Genomic DNA, 24,659 nt, shown 5'->3' with positions numbered 1-24,659 from the left:
ATAAGTGCTCCTGTGAAACACATTGGGACGTCTCATCGTGTTAACGGTGCTTTACAAATGCAAGTTGTTGTTGGTGGTGGCTGCTGTGAGAGGGAGGAACAGGTGCTCAGACATGGGAGGAGTGAAGACTAGGCCCAGTGAATCCTGGGCATGCGCTACGTCAGGACGCCGTCACTTCCTGGTGACGAAACAAATAGGAAAAGGCGGCGGGGGCGCCCCCTCCGGCCAGTGCCGGAAGCGCACGGGGCGGTCCGGAACCTTTGTGTCCCGTTCCTGTGGCGGGTATGTGGGTTTAGACGGACGGACAGGAAGCCGATGGAGGTTGTGGCGGCGCGGGGGCGGTGTTTGTGTTGAGCGGGTAGGCTGGGGGAAATGAAGAGGATGTAGGACTGGCGGCGGGATGATGAGTACTAAACAGGTGACGTGCAGGTACTGAGCCTCTTGAATCGTGTTCCTTCTCGGGGAGGGCCGGGCTGGTGGCCGGGGGCTGTAAGTAAGCAGCGGGACTGGCGGCTCCCTCCCGGGGGTTATCCGCCATCAGATGGAGGCGGGGGTCTGCAAGAGAGGACCAGGCCTTCACCTCCCTCAGCTTTCAGCACCGGACAGACCCCGCAGCACAAAGGGTCTGGACACTGCGAGGGCCTGGCTCAATATTTTGACTATTTGCTGCATGTTTGTAGCGGATCTACCATTTGTTTTTAAATGGTGTGTTGAAGGTTAAATATTAAATCGCAGTGCTGGTTAATTACATTTGATTTTGTCTGTATTTTTACTCCGGATCGTTGAACGCCTTTAAAAGACATGTTACTGACTTGCCTGTTATATCCGTTTAATCCTAAAGTGGCTCTTTGTTTGTGCCGGTGCTTCTGAGGACCTTTTTACTGGTGGGGACGAATGTCCGTGTTCTGCCCCATCAGGAACTTTTACCCTCCCTACTTAGGACTGTGGAGTTGGATCGGCATCAAGCTCACCCCACCCCCATCACAAAAAATAGCCCCAGATTGCAACCTCAGCGTGTTGTTCAACTCCGAACTGAACTCGTGGCCAGACCGACACAAAGACTTGCCTATTTCCACCGATAGAATCTGACCCCATCTCAGCCCACCTGTTGCTGAAATTCTCATCTATGCTTTTGTCATCTCTTAACTCTTTCAAAGCCCTCCCTCTCCTGGACAGTCTCCCACCCTCCCTCAGCGCTGGCTCTTCCAAAATTCTCATTGGATTGGATTTGTTTATTGTCACGTGTACCGAGGTACAGTGAAAAGTATAAACATGCCCATATCCAAGTGCTGCTTACCCATCATTCTTGGTTTTCCCCATCGGTGCTATTTGTGCGTTTCAGCTGCCGAGGCCCAGGATTGCCCTTAAATAGAAATGGATTCAAGGAGGTTTATTTAAGGCCCACCTTTTGACCAGACTTTTTCGACACATCTAAAAGTCTTCATTGTCAAGGTGTCCATTGTTTTCCATGTGTTTGAATGACAACTGAGGACCAAAGGTTAAACATACAACTCGCTAACTCCCTTGATAACATCTATTTAGTCCATTTAGATAAGTACAATTCCCCTTTAAAGCAAGTTTTACATTAGAGGTTGCATTGGTCACATAGTACAGGAACATGCTATTTGGCTTAACCACGCCAATGCTTATGCTGCACTTGAGTTCCTCCTGTCTTTCCTCATCCAACTCTTATCACTATTCCCTTCTCCCTCATATGTTTGTCTAACTCTAGCCTCCCTTTACTTACTTCAGCCACCTTGGGTGTAGCGAGTTCTGCATTCTTCCCACTCTCAGGGAATTCATAAGAAACTTCTTTACCCAATATGATTTCTCAGTGACTATTTTATATTGAAGGGTCTTTCCATAAGTGGGAATATTTTCTCTATGCAAACTTTTATCAATACTTTTCACAATTTGAAATATCTCAATTAGGTGAAATACCTCAATTAGGTGATCCCCAGCCTTCTATCAAGAGAAAAGACCCAAGCAGTTCACTTGAAATTATTATTAAGTTTAACAGTGACCTATAGTGTACAACAATGAATGCTCCAACACGAACATGCCTGGAACAGTTTGTAACTATCACAGATTCATTATACCCCAACTGAATATAACTGCAGATGATTTTGTGGGTGATTGAAATCAAAGACTAATACCGTCATAAAGTAGTATGCTTCGGGATCAATGAGTGATAAATTTGAAGCAGCACTTTATACAATGTAAATGAACATGAGTTGGAGCAGTATATATAACATTTGTTTACATGTGCATGAATAACTTTGCAAATTATAAAATCACACTGGTGATTAGTGTTATGATAGTATCATAGCTATTTACAGATGCCTTTTTTGTTTTTCTGTTTGTTTAGTTTGCTCCTCTTCAGATAATTCGATAAACAATGGTGTATAACCAGTTTGTCTCCAAAATTATTTGCCTCCAATATTGTCCTTTGTGTATACATATAGTTATTAGGAGTAAAATGAGCTGAATCCTCTTAAATTATTCTGTTTAGATATTTTATGCATGGGGTCTGCCGTGAAGGGAGCCGATGTATGTTTTCCCATGATTTGTCTACAAGCAAGCCATCTACAATCTGTAAGTTCTACCAGAAAGGACAGTGTGCCTATGGGGACCACTGCAGGTAGGGTTACTGTGATTTTACTTTTTTTTTTAAACAATACTGTACCGTTGCTACTAAATCATTTTTGGAAGTGAATTGTTCGATTATACAGCTTTAAGAAACCGGTGGTTGGGAATGTCAGGCTCCAGCTCACGATTGTAAATTTTGACGCTAGCCAGCATTATTTTGCAGGGATATGAAGAGTCTTGTATGCTCTTTGGCTCACTTTCCCTCAAACTTATTACTGAAATCTGAATACTTTTTATTCGTATGTAAAAAGCAAGATGGTGGTCAGGGAAAGGACTGGACCACTTAAGGACAGTGGGGAAATCTGTGTGTTGAGCCAGAGGAAATGGGCTAGATGCTAGGAAATAGGGTAAGTACCTTGCATCAGTGTTTACCAAAGAAAGGGACTTTGTGGAAGATGATTCTTGGGTAGGGTGTGTGGACTGTCTGGATCTTGTTAACATCGAAAACAAGGAGGTATTGGGTCTTTCGATAAGTCTCCTGGGCCGGATGGGATTTACCTCAGAATACTGAGGAAATTGCTGGGGTCTCGACTGACATCTTTGTATCCTCATTGGCTAGAGGTGAGATCCCAGAGGACTGGAGAATTAGCTAATAGCTAATCTGTTTAAGAAAGGTAGCAGGGATAATCCTGGAAACTATAGGCAGGTGAGCCTTCACATCGGTAGTAGGTAAATTATTGGAGAGAATTCTCAGGGACAGGATTTATACCCATTTGGAAACAAATGGACTCGTAAGCGCTAGACAGCATGGTTTTGTGAAGGGGAGATTGTGCCTCACTAACTTGATCAAGTATTTTGAGGAGGTGACAAAGAGGATTAATGAGGGGAGGGTGGTGGGTGTTGTTTACATGGACTTCAGTAAAGCCTTTGACAAGGTGCCTCATGGCAGACTGGTACAAAAGGTGAAGTCACACGGGATCAGAGGTGAGATGGCAAGATGGATACAGAACTCGATCGGTCACAGAAAGCAAAGGGTAGCAGTAGAAGGGTGTTTTTCCGAATAGAAGGTTGTGACTAGTGGTGTTCCACACGGTTCTGTGCTTGGGCCTCTGTTGTTTGTAGTGTACATAAACGATTTGGAGGAAAATGTAGCCGGTCTGATTAGTAAATTCGCGGATGACACCAATGTTAGTGTTGAGGATTGTCAGAAGATCCAGCAGGACATAGATAGGTTGGAGACTTGGGCAGAGAAATGTCAATGGAGTTTAATCCGGACAAATGGGAGGTATTGCATTTTGGTAGGTATACATAGAAGGGAAATATACCATAAATGGCAAAACTCTTAGGAATATAGAAAGTCAGAGAGATCTGGGCGTGTAGATCCACAGATCTTTGAAGGTGGCAACACAAGTGGACAAGGTAGTCAAGAAAGCATACGGAATGCTTGCCTTCATTGGACGGGGCATTGAGTATCGAAACTGGCAAGTCATGCTACAGTTGTATAGCACCTTGGTACGGCTGCACTTGGAATATTGCGCAGAATTCTGGTCGCCACACTACCAGAAGAATGTGGAGGCTTTGAAGAGGGTGCAGAGGAGGTTTACCAGGATGTTGCCTGGTCTGGAGGGTGTTAGCTCTATGGAGAAGCTGATTAGTCTCTGACTGTTTTCATTAGAAAGACAGGGGTTGAGGGGTGACCCGATAGAGGTCTAAAAGATTATGAGAGGCATGGATAGAGTGGATGGGCAGGGACTCTTTCCCAGAGTGGAGGGGTCAGTCACCAGGGGCATAAATGTAAGGTCTGTGAGGCAAGGTTCAGAGGAGATGTGTGAGGCAGATTTTTTACGCAGAGGGTGGTGAGTGCCTGGAATGCGTTGCCAGGGGAGGTTATGGAAGCAGATACATTAAGGGCGTTCAAACGGCATCTTGACAAACACATGGATAGGATAGGTATAGAGGGATACAGCACAAGAAAGTGCGGAGGGTTTTGGCAATGGTTGGTATCATGACCGGTAGAAGCGGAGGGCCGAAGGGCCTGTTCCTGTGCTGTATTCTTTGTTCGCTTAATTGTCTGCACCTGCTTTTCCGAGCTCTTAACTATTTATTTCTGCCTCTTTTTAAAAAAAGAATTAGTCATAGGATACGTGTGTCACTGGCCCAGAACTGGTTGCCCATCCCTATTTGCCCTTTGAAGGTGGTGATTAGCCATCTTCTTGAACCGCTATGGTCCATGTGGTGCACATACACACAGTGCTGTTAAGAAGGGGGTTCCAGCCCGGTTGATGTGTAGCTTGGAGGGGAACTTTTCAGTTGTGCTTGTCTTTTTAGGTGGTGGATGTAAAGGGTTAAAACTTATCTTTGTTATTTTTTGACTCATTATTTTCTCATGTTTTAAAATTTACACACTCAGTTGATATGAAACTTTAGTGACAAGAACACTGCACGACCGTTGGGTTCCTGAGCTTTTTTCCCTTTGTTTTCAATAAAGGGCTCATAAGAGTATTTGTAGCTGTGAGGAGAAATTGGAGAAACTTGGTTTGTTCTCACTGGAATGACAGAGGTTGAGGGGCGATCTGATAGAAGTCTACAGGCCTATGAGGGATAGTCAGAAGATTTTTCCCAGGGTGGAAGAGTCAATTACTAGGGGACATGGGTTAAGGTGTGAGGGGCAAGGTTTTAAGGAGATGAATGAGGCATGTTTTTTACACAGAAGGTGGTGGGAGCCTGAGTCTCACTGCCGGGGGAGGTAATGGAAGCAGATACAATAATGACTTTTAAGGCGCTTTTTGCAAATACATGAATAGGATGGGAATAGAGGGATATGGCCCCTGGAAGGGTAGGAGGTTTTAGTTCAGATGGACAGCACGGTCAGTGCCGGTTTGGAGGGCCGAAGGCTTGTTCCTGTTCTGTAATTCTCTTTGCTTTGTTAAGGGAGTATGAACTGAATTTGCTGCTGAAGATACTAATGACTAATTAAAGCACAAACGTATCTACTCTGACAAAGTGAAATGGATCCATGGAAGCATGTTAACAAAAGGCTTGAACATACTTATTGATATGAAGCATACTATTATATTTTGAAGTCCTGAAAAGGAGTGGTGTTCTGGGAAATGCCTGATAATATTATTGGTATAACAAATGAAAACGTCATGTTAAATGCTTGTATACTTTAACCTCTTTAGTGTAATCATCTCTGCAGATTCTTTAGCTGTTGAATAATAAAAAAACAGCCTCAATAGTTTTATTCTCTTTGCCTCTTCGTGCCACTTCCACCGAGGTTTTTCCCTCCCTTCCAATCTGCAAAACCTTCTTGGTATCTCCCATACCCACTGTCCCAACTAGCTTTATTTTCTTGCCAACCCGTTGCAGCTCCGAAGCTGATGGGACTGTCCCGATGAGCAGATAGCTGGGAGGCAGATGTTCACAAAAGTCTAGCCGGCAGAATCCACCAGACTTTCTGCTGCAGCCTGCCTCTCCCACCAGCTTTTTGCCTGCAATTTAACATTTAAATTTAACATTTCCCCTTTTATATCAATAGGTGATATTTGTGATTAAGGTAAAAGGGTGTGTTGTTCACCAGCAGACCTAATTCTCTGATGAAGCAATGTGGATGATGTCTAACTACATTCTGTTTTCCATCGGTAAGATATGATCATGTGAAACTTCCTGGATCTAGAACAGTGGGGCCAGTAATCTCTAGAGTCACCTGCACACCTGTTGTTCACGATGCAATTGCACAACCCGAAGCTGCAGAACCGACTGTGCCCGTCAAAGTTACTGAATCTGGGAGATGTAAAAAGAAGACGCTTGAATTAAAAGATCGAGGTGAGTATAAATTGGGCTGTGTGCTGATCGGGTGTCCATTTTTATTCATGAATTTCCTGTTCCACTGAATTTTCAGATATTTTGCCACCCAAAGCCATAGCTGTCTCCCAAAATGAGAAAAACTCAATGCCTCTTATTGCTACTTTTGGCACATAGTGAAATCGGAGAAGCTGCAAAGAACCTACAACACTTGTCCTCCATTCTCTCAGTTCCACTGTTGATACATGCTCCTTCATTTTTACAATGCTTTTAGAACTCTCACCATACTTTCAGAAGTTTCCAAAAAACGTCCCTCGTAGAATATATATTCAGCTCCACTTCTGTGTCGTCCTTTTTGTTTTCATAGAATCCCTACAGTGCAGAAGGAGGCCATTCGGCTCATTGACCCTCTGAAAGAGCACCCTACCTAGGCCCACTTCCCTGCCCTATCCCTTTAGCCCCATAACTCCACCTAATTGTTGGACACTATGGGGCAATTTAGCACAGCCAATCCACCTAACCTGCACATCTTTGGATTATGAGAGGAAACTGGAACACCTGGAGGAAACCCACGCACACACAGGAGAACATGCAAACTCCACACTGTCGCCCGTGGTTGGTTTTCATTGATATCACCCAAGAGCGTGACATCTCCTGACTCTCAGCCCCTCCACTTTCTCTGTTTTGTCAGACTGCTTGTCCAGCATCAAGTTTTGGATGAGCTGGTGTTTCTTCCATTCAACCATCGAGAAGTGCACAGAGGTTCTATTTGCTTGCAACTGATTCCATTCCTCTCACAGACCAGTGTTTCAAGGTGAATTTGTAACTTCCGTGTCCTATTTAATCCTGAGCTGAACTGGTGACTCCAAATCCTCACCATCCCAAAAGACCACCTACTTCTGCTACCTCTTGTATATTGATTGCCAACATCCCAGCGCAACGCTCTCTGCTGAAGGGGCAGCAAGGTGGCGCAGTGGATAGGTTCGATCCTGGCTCTGGATCACTGTCTGTGTGGAGTTTGCACATTCTCAACATGTTTACATAGGTTTCGCCCCCACAACCTAAAGATGTGCGGGCTAGATGGATTGGCCACGCTAAATTGCCCCTTAATTAAAAATAATTAATTGAGTATGCTAATTTTTTTTTAACTCTCTGCTGAAACCCACTTCTTTGTTTTTGTTACTTCCAGACTCTACTATTTCAATGCTCTCCTGGCTGACCTCCCATCACCTATTTGCATAAGCATGAGCTCATCCAAAACTGCTGCTGGAGTCTTACTCGCACTATGCACCATTCACCTGTCGCCCTACGTGCTTTAAGTTCACCAATGCCTTTATTTTTAAAATTCTCATCCATGTGTTCAAACCCCGGGCAGCCCATTCTCGCCCCACTAATCCCAATGCTCTTTCTCTACTAGTGCTTCAGCCATCTAGGACCTAAGCTCTAAAATTATCTTTCTAAACCTTGTCATTTGTCTATCTCTCTTGTCCTTTGACCCTCTTGAAAATTTACCTCTGACCGTGTCACCTGTCTTACTACCTCCTCCTTTGGCTTGATATCAGTATTTATCCTATGAGAAATGCTTTGGGATAGTTTACTGAATCTTGGTTGTATAAAAAGAGGGAAGGAAAATATAACAAAAATTAGATTATTTATGCTACTTGATCTGAATATGCAATATAATATTTAACCAGTTAATTTAACTGGAAATTACTGAAAATTGGGCTGCAGAAATAATTGGAAGTACAAACTGATTACCACTTCTTTAGTTCTGAGAGTATAAGTTTCTTTTGCTGTGAGATTTTGATTCATGCGTAAATTTTCTGTTCGAGCTTTATCTGTTTTATTAAGATTTGTTTGCCTCTGTAGACATTGCCAACTCTGGTTTTGGTACTAAATCTAGAAACAACCAAGAGACTTTGGTTTGTAGCAAGTCTCGTTCCCATCCACCAGAGCGAGCTAGAGCATGTGTAGGGCATCAGTATTGTGTGAATGGGGGCAAAACTCATTTTGTGCTTTTGGACCATGCTGTATCTCGCTTCTGTGCAGCCGAACTTCTATCCTTCAACATATAATGGACTCAAATGTTTTTTTCCCCCTTATTCTTTTGTGGGACGTGGGCATCGTTGGCAGGCCAGTATTTGTTGCCCATCACTAATTGCCTTTGAACTGAGTGGCTTGTTAGGCCATTGCAGATGCAGTTAAGGGTCGGCGACATTGTTGTGGTTCTGGAGGCCAGGTCAGCTATGGACGGCTGATTTCCTTCCCGAAAGATCAGTGAACCAGATGGGTTTTTACAACAATTGAGGATAGTTTCATGGTTTACTAAGGCTAGCTCTTCAATTCCAGATTTATTGATTGAATTTAAATTCCACCAGCTGCTGTAGTAGGAGTGAACCCATGTCCCCTAGCACTGCTACCTCACAGCTCCAGAGTCCCGGGTTCAATTCCAGCCTCTGGTGACTGTGTGTAGTCTACACTTTCTCCCCGTGTCTGCGTGGGTTTCCTCCGGGTGCTCCGGTTTCCTCCCACAGTCCAAAGATGTGCAGGTTAGGTGGATTGGCCTTGCTAAATTTAAATTGCCCCTTAGTGTCCAAAAAGGTTAGGTGGGGTTAGGGGTTAGGGTGCAAGCGAGGGCTTAAGCAGAGTGCACTTTCCAAGGGCCGGTGCAGACTCGATGGGCTGAATGTCCTCCTACTGCAAAGAAAATTTTATGAAATTAGCCTGGGCCTCTAACTGGGTCTATGGATTACTAGTCAAGTGAAATTAGCACTACGCCACTGTCTTCCCGTCTGGCGTCAGTAGCAATGCAGAGCAAATTTTAAGTGGGATTTTCCTTGCACTTTTGAACAAATAACAAAGAACAAAGAAAAATACAGCACAGGAACAGTCCCTTCGGCCCTCCAAGCCTGCGCCGACCATGCTGCCCGTCTAAACTAACATCTTCTACACTTCTGGGGGCCGTATCCCTCTATTCTTATCCTATTCATGTATTTGTCAAGATGCCCCTTAAATAACACTATCGTCCCTGCTTCCACCACTTCCTCCGGCAGCGAGTTCCAGGCACCCACTACCTTCTGTGTAAAAAGCCTTACCTTGTACATCTTCTCTAAACCTTGCCCCTCGCACCTTAAACCTATGCCCCCTAGTAATTGACCCCTCTACCCTGGGAAAATGTCTCTGACTATCCACTCTGTCTATGCCCCTCATTATTTTGTAGACCTCTATCAGGTCGCCCCTCAACCTCCTTCGTTCCAGTGAGAGCAAACCAAGTTTATTCAACCTCTCCTCCTAGCTAGTGCCCTCCATACCAGGCAACATCCTGGTAAATCTCTTCTGCACCCTCTCTAAAGCCTCCACATCCTTCTGGTAGTGTGGCGACCAGAATTGAACACTATACTCCAAGTGTGGCCTAACTAAGGTTCTATACAGCTGCAACGTGACTTGCCAATTCTTATACTCAATGCCCCGGCCAATGAAGGCAAGCATGCCGTATGCCTTTATGACTACCTTCTCCACCTCTGTTGCCCCTTTCAGTGACCTGTGGACCTGTACACCAAGATCTCTCTGACTTTCAATACTCTTGAGGGTTCTACCATTCACTGTATATTCCCCACCTGTATTAGACCTTCCAAAATGCATTGCCTCACATTTGTCCGGATTAAACTCCATCTGCCATCTCTCCGCCCAAATCTCCAAACAATCTAAATTCTGCTGTATCCTCCGACAGTCCTCATCGCTATCCGCAATTCACCAACCTTTGTGTCGTCCGCAAACTTACTAATCAGACCAGTTACATTTTCCTCCAAATCATTTATATGTACTACGAAGTATATATGCTTAAGGTGCTCACTCACGCTTCATATTTTGTTCAGTTTAAGAACTTTGTCAAATACTGCTCCGAATCAGTATGCATTTTGTTTCATGTCTTCCACATTATCTCCCTGAGTTCTCCAGTATTAATATTTGCATAAGAAAATGAAAAGCAGCACGAACGCAAGTTCAAATTTACTCCATCAATGCAAATAGATTTGTTTGTAATTAGCGAGGGCAAAATTCTAAATGCACAATTTTGGTGAAATCATGGCATAAAATCTTTCGAACTGTAAAGAACAGTCAGAATTGATGTTATTCAAAGGATAAGTTAAATTGAAACATTGCTGATAATTATTGTCCATTGGTTATCACTATAGTAATTATTGTCAATACATTTTAGTCTAACCAAGAAATTCTTTATTTTATGGGTGCTAAAACAGGGAGGGAATTAATTCAATGTATTTCCTCCAAAGCAAACCCTCAATGAACCATTACTGATGTTTTTAAAGTTTTAAAACCCAAGGAGTAGATTTTCTTTGGTGTGCTGCTTAAATCACTTTTTTGTCATCATCTGACCTCTTTCACGACATCTGAGAAACAGAACCTGAGCTGAACCACCTTATCACCACAGGGTGAAACTGTGTTTTCAGTTCTATTTATATACAGCAACAAATAGCAACATAAATTATTTAGATTTGCTTATTAAGCTATACTGTAGCCATGGGATCTTGTATTTCTTCTTCTACCTGTGCGGCATTGATCATAAGTAGACCATAAACTTAAACTGCACCCAACCCACAAATGTAATCTATTTTTGTTTTGCTTAAGGTGCTCAATCACTCCTCATATTTCAATCCCCAAATTACCTGCTCATTCAGTTCTGCATCTCATCTGTTATTGTCCATCTTTGATCAAGCTTTCAGCTTAATTCCATTATTTGTTTTTATCATTTCTCCCCCTTTGTTTATATGCTCAGTTAGAAGGTTTGGGGAGGTGATCTTAAGGGCAGTGCCCGTTTCTGTATTCCATAATGTCTGGTAAGCATGATCCAATAACTTTTAAATGCATTTCATGCTGCAACTTTTTTTGGGCTTATTCTTCTCTTTAGACCTTTGCAACCGAGCAGCAGAAAAATCTAAATTGTTTCCTTTCCCACCATCTTACTGCAACACTACAAAGACGGCATCGCCTTTCTCTGACTCGGCAAAGTTTGTTTATGAGGATGTCCCAATGAAGCCGCCGTCATATTTGGACGCAGTTCGCAGTGGGCTGGATGTTTCAGCATCAGTATGCAGTCATAATTCTGCACAGCAGCTGTGCCCTTTTGCAGCAGTTGGTGAATGTCATTATGGTGACAGCTGTTTATACCTTCATGGAGATGTGTGTGAAGTGTGTGAACTGCAAGTACTGCATCCAACTGACCTTGAGCAACGTAGAGCACATGAACAGGCAAGTGTAGATCAAAGTAATGTGCCATTCAATGGCCTGGATATACCCCTGTGCTATTAAAACTATCTTCTACATTCGGCAGCTACAACTTGCTCTAGTTATTGGCAACTTGTTTTAATGAATTCAACTTTAAATTCTGTCAACTGAAAGAATTTACCTCTAACCTTCATCATGAAATAAAATCTCTGAAATTTCATCCTAAAGCAGTGAATTGAAAAAAAAAATTGAGTAACAATACAAAGTCCTGAAAATGAGGGACGGCAGTATTTTAAAAATAAAATTCATGCCTCCCTTTTCTTGGGTTTATTGATTTTGTTTTCATTTTATTGATATGCTTTACATATTTCCCATCCAAATGAATGCAAACATTTGTATTATCTGTGTAAATATAAAGCATTATGAATGACGCATATTTCATGTAATACTCCATCACAATTAAAGAGCAGAGTTGTTATGCAATAGCGTATCCACAAAACACAGCAAGCTAAGCAACGTGAAATCTGCTAGTTTACTATAAATGAATGAAGAGCTTGCATTTACATAGCACCTCCTATGACTTGTGGATCTCCCAAAGCATCTTGCAACCAATGAAGAACTTCTGAAATAAAAACAGCTCTGACAAAGTGTCATATGGACTCAAAACGTCAATTATGTTTCTCTCCACAGATGCTGCCAGATCTGCTGAGATTTTTCAGCATTTTCTGTTTCTATTTCAGATTTCCAGCATCTGCAGAATTTTGCTTTTAATTACGAACTTCCGACATGTGGGTTTGATTGTAATGTAGGGGAATTTGCACACAGCAAGTGATGTTGGTTGAATGATAACATTAGTCAAGACAAAAGGACAACTGCTCTACTCTTGTTAGGATAGTAGCACGGGATCTTTTGCATCTCCCTGGGTGCGACTGTTAGCCTAGATAGATTGTGCACTGATGTTTGTGCGGTTGCATTTTGGGAGATGAGCACAAAAATCAAAGCTGACACGTCTTGCGCAGTACTGTGGGAATACTGCACTGTCGGAGGAGGTGCTGTGCCGTCTTTCCAATCTGCTCCCACTGTTGAGTGTAAATTAACCTGTGGCATTATTTCAAAGAAGTTCAGTGGAGTTTGTCCTGGCCAATATTTATCCCTCAATCAACGTAAAAGCAGATTATCTGGTCATATCACATAGCTCTGTGGGTGGTGACTTTCTTGTGTGCAAGTTGGCTGCTGCATTTCCTACATTACAACAGTGATTATAATTCAGAAGAACCTTATTTTCTGTAAAGTGCTTTGGGACATCCGGTGGTTATGAAATGCAATTTTAAAAATGCAAGTCCTTATTTGTTGGATTCCATGACCTGAACCAGAGATGAAAATGCTATCAATGAGATGGCTGACAGTTAAAGATGAAATATTTGTTTGTATAGTATGGTTAAACTGTCTAGGGCTGGTCAGCACTGCGGCCTCACGGCGCTGAGGTCCCAGGTTCGGTCCCAGCTCTGGGTCACTGTCCATGTGGAATTTGCACATTCTCCCCATGTTTCCATGGATTTTGCCCCACAACCCAAAGATGTGCAGGTTAGGTAGATTGGTCACGTTAAATTGCCCCTTAATTGGAAAAAAATGAATTGGGTACTCTAAATTTAAAAAAAAATGTCTAGGGCTTACAAAATCCGTTGTTACCCAACTACCACTGTCTAGTGACCTTAAGCCACTGAGTTTTCCACTGATTTACGATTGGAAGGCTGGTGCAGCACTGCTGAGTTCAGTCATTTCTCTTCCTCCCTCCCAATCTCTCCTTTTGTTCTCTTCAATCCTTCCCAAGCTTGGTGTTGCTTTGCTGATGTTTTACCACAAATAAAATAACAACAAGCACAGCACCTTGAGTAAACAGGAATTAACTGGAAGCTGTACCATTATGTCAAAAGGCCGCTGGTCTGCCACCAGATAAAGACGGTATTATGGCTTGTTGGTTGGGAAACTTGTTCAATTTGCTTGGAATATGTGTTCCATAAATGCTGACTTTCGACTTTCCGTTTCATTCAGATGTGTCTCATTGCTTTTGAGCAAGACATGGAGAAAGCCTTTGCTGTGCAAAAGAGTCAAGATAAAGTCTGTAACATTTGTATGGAGATAGTCTATGATAAAATACCATCGGAGAGAAGATTTGGAATTCTTTCTGACTGCATTCACCCATATTGTCTATCCTGCATTAGACAGTGGCGATGTGCTAAACAGTTTGAGAATAAAATAATCAAGTGAGTGTAACTGGTTTTACGGATCAAATGCCAATTTTTAACTGTTGCTATGAAGATCACAATTAGTGAGGCCTCTGATGACCAGAACTGCACATATGTATGTGTGAGGAAAATGTATCTGTTAACTAAGTAGGATATCCATTGTAACGTTTCATTAAAAACTTTTCTATCCATTGATGTAGGTCATAAATATTGGCCGTGGAACTTCATCAATGAGACATTTTATTTGTAACAGGGATTCCAACCTTGTCCTGTATAGGAAATTTGCTCTGTACTGACTCTGTAGCAGCTAGTCATAATATTGGATCCATTGATATGGGAAGAATGGGACTAATGGAATTTCTTGTCCTTAAAATACCTTGGGCAGCACAGTGGCGCAGTGGGTTAGCCCTGCTGCCTCACGACACCGAGGTCCCAGGTTCGATCCCGGCTCTGGGTCACTGTCTGTGTGGAGTTTGCACATTCTCCCTGTGTATGTGTGGGTCTCGCCCCCACAACCCAAAGATGTGCAGGCTAGGTGGATTGGCCACGCTAAATTGCCCCTTAATTAGAAAAGATGAATTGGGAACTCTAAATTTATTTATTTTTAAAATATGTTAGCTGCCAAGATCCAGTGAAGCTTTTAAACTATGTAGATGGATTTTATTTTGGGGAAAATTCTTCCCACCCCAATCTTTTGATGGCCTAATGCTTAACAGTACTGCCCACATTTAACAGTGAGTGATCAACACCAGAAGACACCTGATTTGACTACGTATCTGTACTGAACCAGAGTATTAGTCGGAGCCTTTCTGTATATTTAATTATACATTTAAAAGGTTCCAATAAATCCATGATATGTGAGGTCAAAGCTAAAGCAGTTTGTGCATATCCTCTGCACCCCGAGAATGATTTAAACTTTTTCTTTAATAAATTTAGTGTACCCAATTCTTTTTTTTAAATTAAGGGGCAATTTAGCATGGCCAATTGACCTACCCTGCACATCTTTTTGGGCAGTGGGGGTCAGACAATGACTAGAGTCTAGTTTGACAGGAAATTACTGATTATATTGTGCTGTAATGCAGAAGATCCCAAACTTTCTATTTGCTGAGCCCCTCTTTGGAGGCTCATGTTCCATTCATGTTCCTCTCCCTTTCTGTAAGAAACAATATTTTGTTGTCCCCAAGGAAATGACCCTGTCTTCAGTTGTGTAGGGACCTTGTACCTCAATTAACTTCAAGGATCTCTCTTTTCAAGTTAATCAGGAGATGCTACAGAAATAGCTTTCATTGTAATTAACGTAGTAACGCCTAGCGATAGGAAGTATATTATTGGGTAATCTCTACACAAGATGTTTGACTGCCCACAGATTTCTGCAAGCAGACATTGAGCCAATTGGAGCTGCTTCTGGCCCCCTTACAATCTCTCCTTGATTTGGGATGCATCTATAAATCAAATCTATTAATTGCTTCAATTCTCCATTTAGTTTTTTTGGGACTAATTTTATACGTCGCACGTGCTAACTTTCATTAAAAATCTCTCAATTTAAAAAAAAAAAAAAAAAATTGCTCTTCTAGGTCCTGTCCTGAGTGTCGAGTAGTGTCAGAATTTGTGATCCCGAGTGCTTATTGGGTGGAGGAAAAAGAGGAAAAGGACCAGCTTATTGAAGCATTCAAGCAGGGAATGAGGTGAGACGATCTTGCTTTATGAAACGGGGTTTTAAATTTCCACCTGTGGAGATTGGCTAACATGTAAGTAGTAAAATCTGAATGAAGAGGATTTAACTTCTGTTTGAGTTGACGCTTTCCATTGGTTGTGTGGCAGAGTTTCATATTCTTACAACTAGGAGGGTGTGATGTGGCTTGGCATGTGCCCTTTCAGTTGACCGAGCTCTTGATTTACAGAAAAATGTTTGGTTCTAAGCACCTTGGAATCAGAAGGCATTCAAATGTCTAAACTGAGACTGCACTTTTCTGTGCAATGTACTCTTCATAAATTTTGCTATTTACGATATAATTTTTGTTTTCCCGGCCAATCCAACTTGCGACTCTTTGTTAATGCATAGAATTAGCAGTGAGAGAAAGCAAGGAAAGTTTGGGAGATGGTTGTATCTCAATATCCACGCAGATAGAATCTCTCTAGTTTCGACAGAGCTCATTTATTTCATGCATATGCACGCTGGGAAATCCTTGTTTCCACTAGCGGGGAAATGTCACTGCACTAGTAATCCAGCGGCCCAGGATAATGCTCCTGGTACATGGGTTCAAATCCCACCACAGCAGCTTGTGGAACTAAAATTCAATAAATAAATCTGGCATTGCAAAGCCAGTCTCAGTAATTGTAACCATGACAATTATGATCAATGTTTCAAAACCCTTCTAGTTCACTAATGTCCTTTTTAGAAATGAAATCCACCATCCTTACCTGGACTGACCTACAAGTGACTTAAGACGCACAGCAATGTGGTTGCTCTTAACTGCTCTCTGAAAGCCACTCCAGTTCCAGGACCGTTAGGGATAAGCAACAAATGCTGGCCTTGCCAGTGATGCCCATATCCCGTGACGGAATATAAAATTCTATTGATGGAATAGTGCTAAATTCTAACACCAGCAGAGCATGACTCACTTTGTTCTTGCTTAGGCAGGACATGCAGGTGACCTGGATCAGGGAGTGGTGTTTCCTTCAAATACTTGCTTTGTATGAGTTTCTGTTGTATATAGTGTACATGTTGAAAATTCTTGAGACACCTTTCACATTTGTGTTTAATAAATTAATCAGCTCTCTTTGTATTTTGCTGGTATTTAACTGGTGTCACAAAACTTGGTTATGCTTTTGTAAGTACATGCTACATAGAAAACACCATGTAAGTTATCTTACTGCTGTTCTTAAATACACTAAAACAAATTCAACAATGGGCAGAACAGTAAGAGTTAAATAATTTTTTGGGGGGGGTCAAAGCCTAGAAAACCTTCAAATGTGTTTTACTGATATGTGTGGCATTCATTTTTCGGTAACTGTTAGGGTGTTATTAATGCGCCTTTTTAAAATCCATTGCCGATATCATCAGTGCGGTGAGGTCATTAGTTGTCACCCGTGTATATTCGTATTTAACTGCCGTTAGTTCTGATTCTTTTCAGTTACTGTTATTTTGTTAATCTAGCTGATCCCGTTTTTCACTCCATGATGTACATAAACCTGGTTATTTTTATATATTAAAGATTAATGTTATTTATTAACGAGGCATTTTGACCTTTTTGTGGTCAAGTTACCGCATTTTTTTGGCGACGAGAACAAAAAATTTGAACTTTCAGCATGTACAACAAAGTTTTGGTTTACCGACGAAAGACAAGTTAGCAGCATCACGGCTATGTTTGGGTCTATCAGTGAGTTTGTGGAAGAAAACGAGAACTGGCTGGGCTGAATATGTGAAAAGCTTTGATCAGTTTCTTGGCAAATTATAATAATCTTTATTGTCACAAATAGGCATACATTAACACTGCAATGAAATTACTGTAAAAAGCACCTAGTCGCCATATTCCGGCACCCGTTCGGGTACACTGGGAGAATTCAGAATGTTGAAATTATCTAACAGCTCGTCTTTTGGGACTAGTGGGAGGAAACCGGAGCATCCGGAGGAATGGATCACAGACGAGACTAGAAAACGCTCAATTCTCCTGAGTATGTGTTGGGTAAAAACTTGCAAGCTAGTGAGAAATTTAGCTACACCATGGAAACCAGGGGATACTTCATTTGCGGATTTAGTTGCATTCCTTCCGAATCAGCAAAATCCTAAGCCCTCAGCAATTGTACAACGTTTCAAATACTATCGTCCTTTTTGGAAAACAGGACAGTCTGTAGCTAACTTAGTTGCTGAATTATGTCAGCTCTCTGAACGTTTTGAGTTTGGGGCAGTTTTGGAAGACATGCTTCGGGACAGATTAGCTTGTGGCATTAACAAAGACAGCATTCAGCGCATTTGCTGGAAGAAGTCACACCAACTGGAGGTTCCCCGCCAAGTCACTCACCACTCTGACTTGGAAATATATCGCCGTTCCTTCACTGTCGTTGGGGCAAAATCCTGGAACTTCCTCCTTAACAGCAGTGGGTGCACCTACACCTCAGGGACTGCAGCGGTTCAAGAAGGCAACTCACCACCCCCTTCTGAAGGGTAACTAGGGATGGGCAATAAATGCTGGCCAAGCCAGTAACTCTGATCCCATAAATGGATTTTTAAAAACTTACTTTTAAGAAGACTCTAGAAATTTCTCCGGTCATGGAAATGGCTGCTGAAAATGTAAAAGATATTGTGGCGACTAGGGGCTTTTCACAGTAACTTCACTGCAGTGTTAACGTATGCCTACTTGTGACAATAAAGATGGCGGCATGCAGGTAGGTGCATCGATTAGAAAATGAAGCTGCAAATAAAAAGGTGAAGACTGGAGTGTTTTAGATGTGGAAGGTCACGCTTTGTGAATCATTGTAAGTTTATGAACAGGGTACATTGGCGTGGCACTACAGTTAAATTGTTCTAGATCCTCGGGCTACTCTCCTTTTCAAACCGAGGGCCATTAAAGGCAAAGTGGAAGAGGAGTTGACGGAGTCACCAGTGTTACTACACAGATTACAGCTTCGTCGCAAAACTCCTGAAGATTGATGTTTAATTAAGGCATTAGTTTAATTGTATTTCTGTATTTAAAGAGAATTAAAATTTATGGGGGGAGAAGTGTTATAGAGTGTTTTTATTATGCATCTTCTTGTTTAAATCCATCGCTGATGTCACCAGTAAGTGCTGTGACATTGCCACCTGTGTATATTCATATTTAACTGCTGGCAGTACTGATTCTTTTCTGTTGTTATTTCGATGTTCTAACTAGCTTCTTCTGTTTTTGGAGTCCACACTATTTTAAACGTTGTTATTTTTATATATTAAGAATGATTAATTTAATTTATTAATTTTATTAGCAACGCCGGTTTAAACCGGCCAGAGAACGGGAGTGAGGTGGGGGGAGGGGCTGCAGCCATCAGAGCCTGGCAGAACAGGGTCCGAGTGGTCTTGCCGGGGTGGAAAGTTGGGGGGAAGGAACCGAGGTTGGGAGGAGGAGTTTTACAAGAGGCAGTGGACGGGAGGAGCTGGAGACCTGGGGTGGTGAGCTGTGTCAGATTAAGGGTGACTACGGGCAATCCCTGATTCCTTTTTGTCATTTGTTTATGTAAACATGCGGGTTGAGGGTTAGTGGGTAGATGGAATCGTTATGGGGACTGACATATCTTGCTGATTATTGTTTATTGTTGATGGATGTAAATGTGGGAGAAAATGTGAAAAAGGAGAATAAAAAAATTATTTAAAAAAACTTTATTTGCAACGTGCTCTGACTACCATTTTGTGGTCAAAGCCGACATTTTTTTGTAAAAGTGGAACAGTTGAGTTCAGGGAAGTTCTGGGTTCTTGGCAAGTGTTTTGTTCTTTACCTAGTCACTAGGTGGCAATCTAGCTTAACACAATATCTCTTGCCAATGGATCTAGCAGGAGAAATTCAGTAGAGTCAAAAATCCAAAGTGATTTTGCTTTTCCAAGTTTCTGAATTTCTGTTAAAGGGAGGATACATGCATCACCGAGGCTAAATCGGAGAATAATACTTTAGAATAAAATGTGCAAGAAACTTTGTGAAACCAGTATAGCTCTTGATTGATTGCGTACTTAATTTTTCAAGAGTGACGATGTATCCAAAAATTGGCATTTTTATTTCCACTAATTTTCTTCCCTGCCCCATGAAAGCATTCCAATAAATTACTTCATGTAATTTACAGAACTGTTGTCAATATAGCCAAGGGAATTTAAAAGATGAATGTTGTGCCTTTATCCTATGACCGTCTGTGTAAATAAATCTACAAAAGGTCATAACTTATGGGAAAATACGCAGTCTATGTATGATGTAAATTCAAACAAAGCCCGCTATAGCTATTGCCATTTCTCCCCTGCCCCCCAAGGATAAATTTAATTTCAATTTGCACTGTGATTAGGCTTCAATATGTGAACTTCCAAAGGCGATATACCATAGAATAGTCACGGCACAGAAAGAGGCCATTCAGCCCATCGTGTCTGCACCAGCCAAAAAAAAGAAACTAGTTGCTCATTTTAATCCTACTTTCCAGCACCTGGTGCGTAGCCTTGCAGATTACAGCGTTCCAGGTGCAGATCCAAGTACTTGTTATACAAGTGTCCATTTTCTCCAGGCACTTTTTGTTTTGAATCTACATAGAATTATAGAATCCTACAGTGCAGGAGGCCATTCGGCCCATCAAGTCTGCACCAACCCTCTGAAAGAGCACCCTAACCGAGGCCCAATTCCCCTACCTAACCCCGAATCCCCACCGAGGAACAATTTGGCATATCCAATTCACCTAACTCATGATTTCTTCTTTTAGTAGAGTATATTCTGACAAACAAATTAACAAATACCATATATGGTGTGTGAACTGTATTCCTGAAAAGGTTCTAGAAATAAACTTGAATGTGTCTTTCTAATATAATGCATGTAGCAAAGATTAGAATTGGCTTGGTGTAGATAGAGGCTGGCAAAATAGATTTTGGACACCAACTTGCATGTAGATTTACAAAATATAGTAAAATCCTGCTCTTAACCATTTCAAATTGTGGGCTGTTTTTCTGTCTGGCACAGACAGTCATGTAAAATTTTGATTTTCTTTTCATCATACTTCACAAGTCATATTTGAATCTAAGATATGGACCGGTGGCATCTGTTTCTGCAACTAATGATGTGCAATAGTTAATTAAACACTGCCGTAGTTAATAAGAGGCCGGGAGGAACCAAATGTCAGTGTTTGTAATACATGTTTTTATCTTTGGCACACACCGTATCTCTGCTCACACCATATCATGTTCTAAGAATACACAGCACTTTGAGTGCTACCTTAAAAAAAAATCATGGCTTTCAATATCTTGAGGCAAGTTTACTGGTCACAGTTTTCAGAGCCAACTTTCCTGCTATCATTTTGTGGGGTACATGTTGGACCAACTGTGGTCCTTCTGTATTCCAATATTCAAATGCCTCAATTTCACAACGCAACTATGTTTGTTATAACTGGTACTGTGTTATGCCGCCTCGTGCAGCAGGAAAAATGCCCAAAATGCAGTGACATGATTATAAATTTAATGGTTGCTATCAAAAAAAGTAGATGGTCAATGTCTTGTGATTGAGTTAACATTGAATAGAGTAAGCAAAATGGATAACAGTGGTGGAATAATTACTGATGGTTCCATGTAGAGCATTGTCAATATCTAGTCTGGAACCTCAAACTGTAGCTGGAGAGTGATGTGCAGTTATAAAATATACTTTGGTTTTACCCAAAGCTAGATTACCAAATACTACAAGTATTGTGAATTATATATATGGCCCTTTTTCTATTTTTTTTCTATGAACAGTAAGAAGGCTTGTAAATACTTTGACAAGGGAAAAGGGTCCTGTCCATTTGGTGGAAAGTGCCTTTACCTTCACGCTTACCCTGATGGAACAATGGCAGAGCCCGAGCAGCCGAGAAAGCAGCTCAGCTCGGAAGGCAATGTGAGGGTAAATAACCAAAGTCCTAGATATTTCACTGCATGATGTTGTTTTGATGAACCTTTTCAGTATTCGTCCCAGGGCGTTTGAAAAGCATAAGCTGGTGAACCAGGGACTCGAGATGCATTAACTTGGTCATCGTTAATGTGGAACTACCTTGTTGAGCACGCTGACGGTGCATGTTTTGGATGTACTTATTTAAGATTCAGTTAAATTTGACTATTGCAAAAGGCCACCTGTTGATAGGTAGCCCACCTACCCATAAAAACAAAGTGTATCACTTCCTAATGTTAATTTTGCACTGACCTGAAGCATCATTGCACAGTGGGCCCAGGTTTATAGCTTTGACTGTTTTTTGATTATTTCAAGATTTTAATATTCAGGCTATCCTGAAGGCTGTTACATTTTATCATAATTGATATCAGATGGCTGTGGCCCTCTTATGAATTTGCAAAAGTAGCAAGAGTTTTTTTAATAAAACCTAATTCATTACTTTGAGAACAAATTCTATCAATATCACTCAAGTAACTTTTGAGCTGAGCATTAAACTGATACCTCAGTCAGGATGACGATACCGCCAAGTACTATGTAATTTTAAAAAACCTGAACATTACCTGCTTAATAAATAAAAGTTCACAACTTGTTTCCGATTAATGTTTTAAAATAGATTCCAGTAAAATACAATGTTCAATTAAACGGTGTTTCCTTCTCAACCTGCAGTTCCTTCACTCGGTGCGACTGTGGGATTTTATTGAAGAACGGGAGCACAGGGATGTTCCCCAGCATACAAACGAAGATGAAGTGGCAGAGCTTGGAGATCTCTTCATGCATCTTTCGGGAACAGAGGAGCGCAATGCATCTAGTGAGAGTCAGGCTGACCAGCCTGTTTCTGTAGTGTTATAAGAAGCTATAAACTAAACTACACCTTATTTCTGCTGAAACACACAACTGATTCACCTAAATGTGGAAACTTGGTTCAAAATTATCTTTGAACCAGAACTGCTATACAATGGGAACAAAGGGTACAATGAAGCTGTGGTTGAATCAGGACTGTATTTTACAGGGTTGACTATATTTAACTGTATTTGATTTATTTAAGAATTCCAAACAGTTTTTTAAAAATCACTGCAGAGCGCACTACGCATACAGTTCCGAGCCCTTTTTCTGGTATTAGAGATTTTCTTATAGCTGTAATTTTAAAAGGAAAAGCTGTAGTTAATTGCTTTTATAATGTATACATTAGTAACAAAGCAAAGCATTTGTAGCTTGAATCCATAATGGAAGCTGTAGAATATATTCATTTCAGGATGAGGCCCCTCTCTTTTCACTCAATTCCTAGATTGGTGGGTTATGTGTTAGTGCTTTGCCGAACTAGCCTTGGGAGACACTAGGGGGTGTTCGATAATTTTGTTGTCTTCCTCCCCTTCTGATGAAGTACCTGACTTCTGCTTCCCAGAATAGTGCCTGGTAACAGTTCAGGAATTTACACCTATGTCCCACCATCAAAGTTTTTATCTTCCTCTTGTCAACCGAGCAGGCGGGTAGGCTGCTGCCAGCCCACACAGTATTTTGCAAGTCATCAACCAGCTACCAGCAATTGCTTGAGAGCAACCTGAAGTGACAACCATATGTTGCCCCTCTCTCTGGCTTTGACCCTGTTTTGTTTCCAACCAAACAGCTGCGCAACAAAAGTACATGTGAAAAATGTTATGTATTTCCTTTTATCTGAAACGTTATATTGATAGCTGGAAGAAAATTTTAAATATTGTGCCACAGGTCATAACAATCCTAAAATTGGAAGCAATTATCAAATAAAATAGTTCAAGTCTCTTTGCTATTTCACCAAGCATTGTCATGCTTGGGTGAAACTAAAAATCATAGCAGCAGCAGTCTTTGACTCCATGAATGAAAGGTTCAATACTAGTCAGTAAGGCTAATTCATATGCTAGTTAATAAATATGGGAAATGATGGGCTAAAGTTTGTACTCTTCCCCTGCAGATACAGATCAGATTGCAGCACGTATGTTGTCAAACTGCTAGAAAACTGTATTAATCATGTCAAACCTGTAATGATGTGGTTTGGTGCAGTATTATGATAAAAATCAGTGAAAGGATTGCAAATAGAATTGCTTTCACAATTAGTTCCATTAAGCCAATGTTTTCAGTTGCTAAGCAGGCTATTTCCATCTTGAGAGGACAAATCCCTAATCCTGCTTTCCCATGCCACCTAACAACTTGGGACAGGGTAGCTATTCTGGACACATTCCAATCCAAAGTCTTGTGTTGGATGGGGGGGTGGGGGGGAAGAGAGAGAGAGGAACAAGGGATTAAAATGATTATTCTTACCAGCCAAGCCTACATTATTTGATGGTAGTGTTTGTATTTTGTTATGTCCAAATGCTAAAGCTCAATTGTAACATGTGACCATTAACTGAGTCATATCAGAAAATAAGGACTTGTCAAACAATTGTGAATGTCAGGGTTAGTCATCAACTACTCAGCTTGAATGTTAAAATGCAACTCCTTTTAAATCTTCAATGTTTTGCGAATGGTATTAAGTGAAATGGGGGAAAATTAAATTCTAACACCGCCATTTCCTTCAGGTGTTAATATTTACCCCCCTCCCCTGGCAAAAAAAAGTATTTCAGTGCCTGCCGTAGCAAACTCAAAATGGTAATGAGAGTTTCTTCCCCAATGATGGATTCTAAGTTCTATTGTACGTGCCAGATATTGGGTAAAGTTCTGTATTTACAAGTGGTTGTCCTTCTCCATTCTGCAGTAGTGCTGCTTTGAATAAAAATTTCCTATGGTAGAGAAGAAGTTTGTCTGTGCTTTAGTTTTGAGAGAAAAAAATGCTTTTCATAGCATCTTTGACAGAACCAGAACACTTTGCAGGCAATTATACTTTTGTAAATTTGGGGAAATTGAGCCCTGTCACTTGGCAATAAGAGCCCAGTAGATCATAGAAAAGAACCAGAGATGGTTCCAGCAGCTGCCTGAAATAAGTGCATGGTTAATTTGAAATTAAATGAAAATCGCTTATTGTCACAAGTAGGCTTCAAATGAAGTTACTGTGAAACGCATCTAGTCGCCATATTCCGGCGCCTGTTCGGGGAGGCTGGTACGTAAATTGAACTGTGCTGCTGGCCTGCCTTGGTCTGCTTTCAAAGCCAGCGATTTCGCCCTGTGCTAAACCAGCCCT

General features: G+C 41.3%; 1 protein-coding gene across 2 annotated transcripts; it reads left to right on the top strand.

Annotated features, from left to right (window-relative positions):
• The first annotated feature begins 289 nt into the window (after positions 1-289).
• mkrn2 (makorin, ring finger protein, 2) lies at positions 290-24,277 on the top strand. 2 transcript variants are annotated; one of them, XM_072472568.1, is made up of 8 exons: positions 290-429; positions 2,513-2,641; positions 6,236-6,414; positions 11,318-11,658; positions 13,687-13,898; positions 15,455-15,565; positions 21,322-21,466; positions 22,178-24,277. In XM_072472568.1, exons 1-8 carry the CDS (start codon positions 401-403, stop codon positions 22,358-22,360), a joined length of 1,329 nt encoding a protein of 442 aa, XP_072328669.1. In that variant the 5' UTR covers positions 290-400; the 3' UTR covers positions 22,361-24,277. The 2 variants fall into 2 exon arrangements, with proteins under 2 accessions (XP_072328669.1, XP_072328670.1); XM_072472569.1 differs by having other exon boundaries at positions 302-418.
• The last annotated feature ends 382 nt before the right edge of the window (positions 24,278-24,659 follow it).

The sequence above is a fragment of the Scyliorhinus torazame genome, chromosome 13, assembly GCF_047496885.1.
Source record: "Scyliorhinus torazame isolate Kashiwa2021f chromosome 13, sScyTor2.1, whole genome shotgun sequence".
Taxonomy (NCBI): domain Eukaryota; kingdom Metazoa; phylum Chordata; class Chondrichthyes; order Carcharhiniformes; family Scyliorhinidae; genus Scyliorhinus; species Scyliorhinus torazame.
The sequence above is the reverse complement of the archived record's forward strand: the minus strand, read 5'-3'. Positions and strand labels throughout refer to the sequence as shown.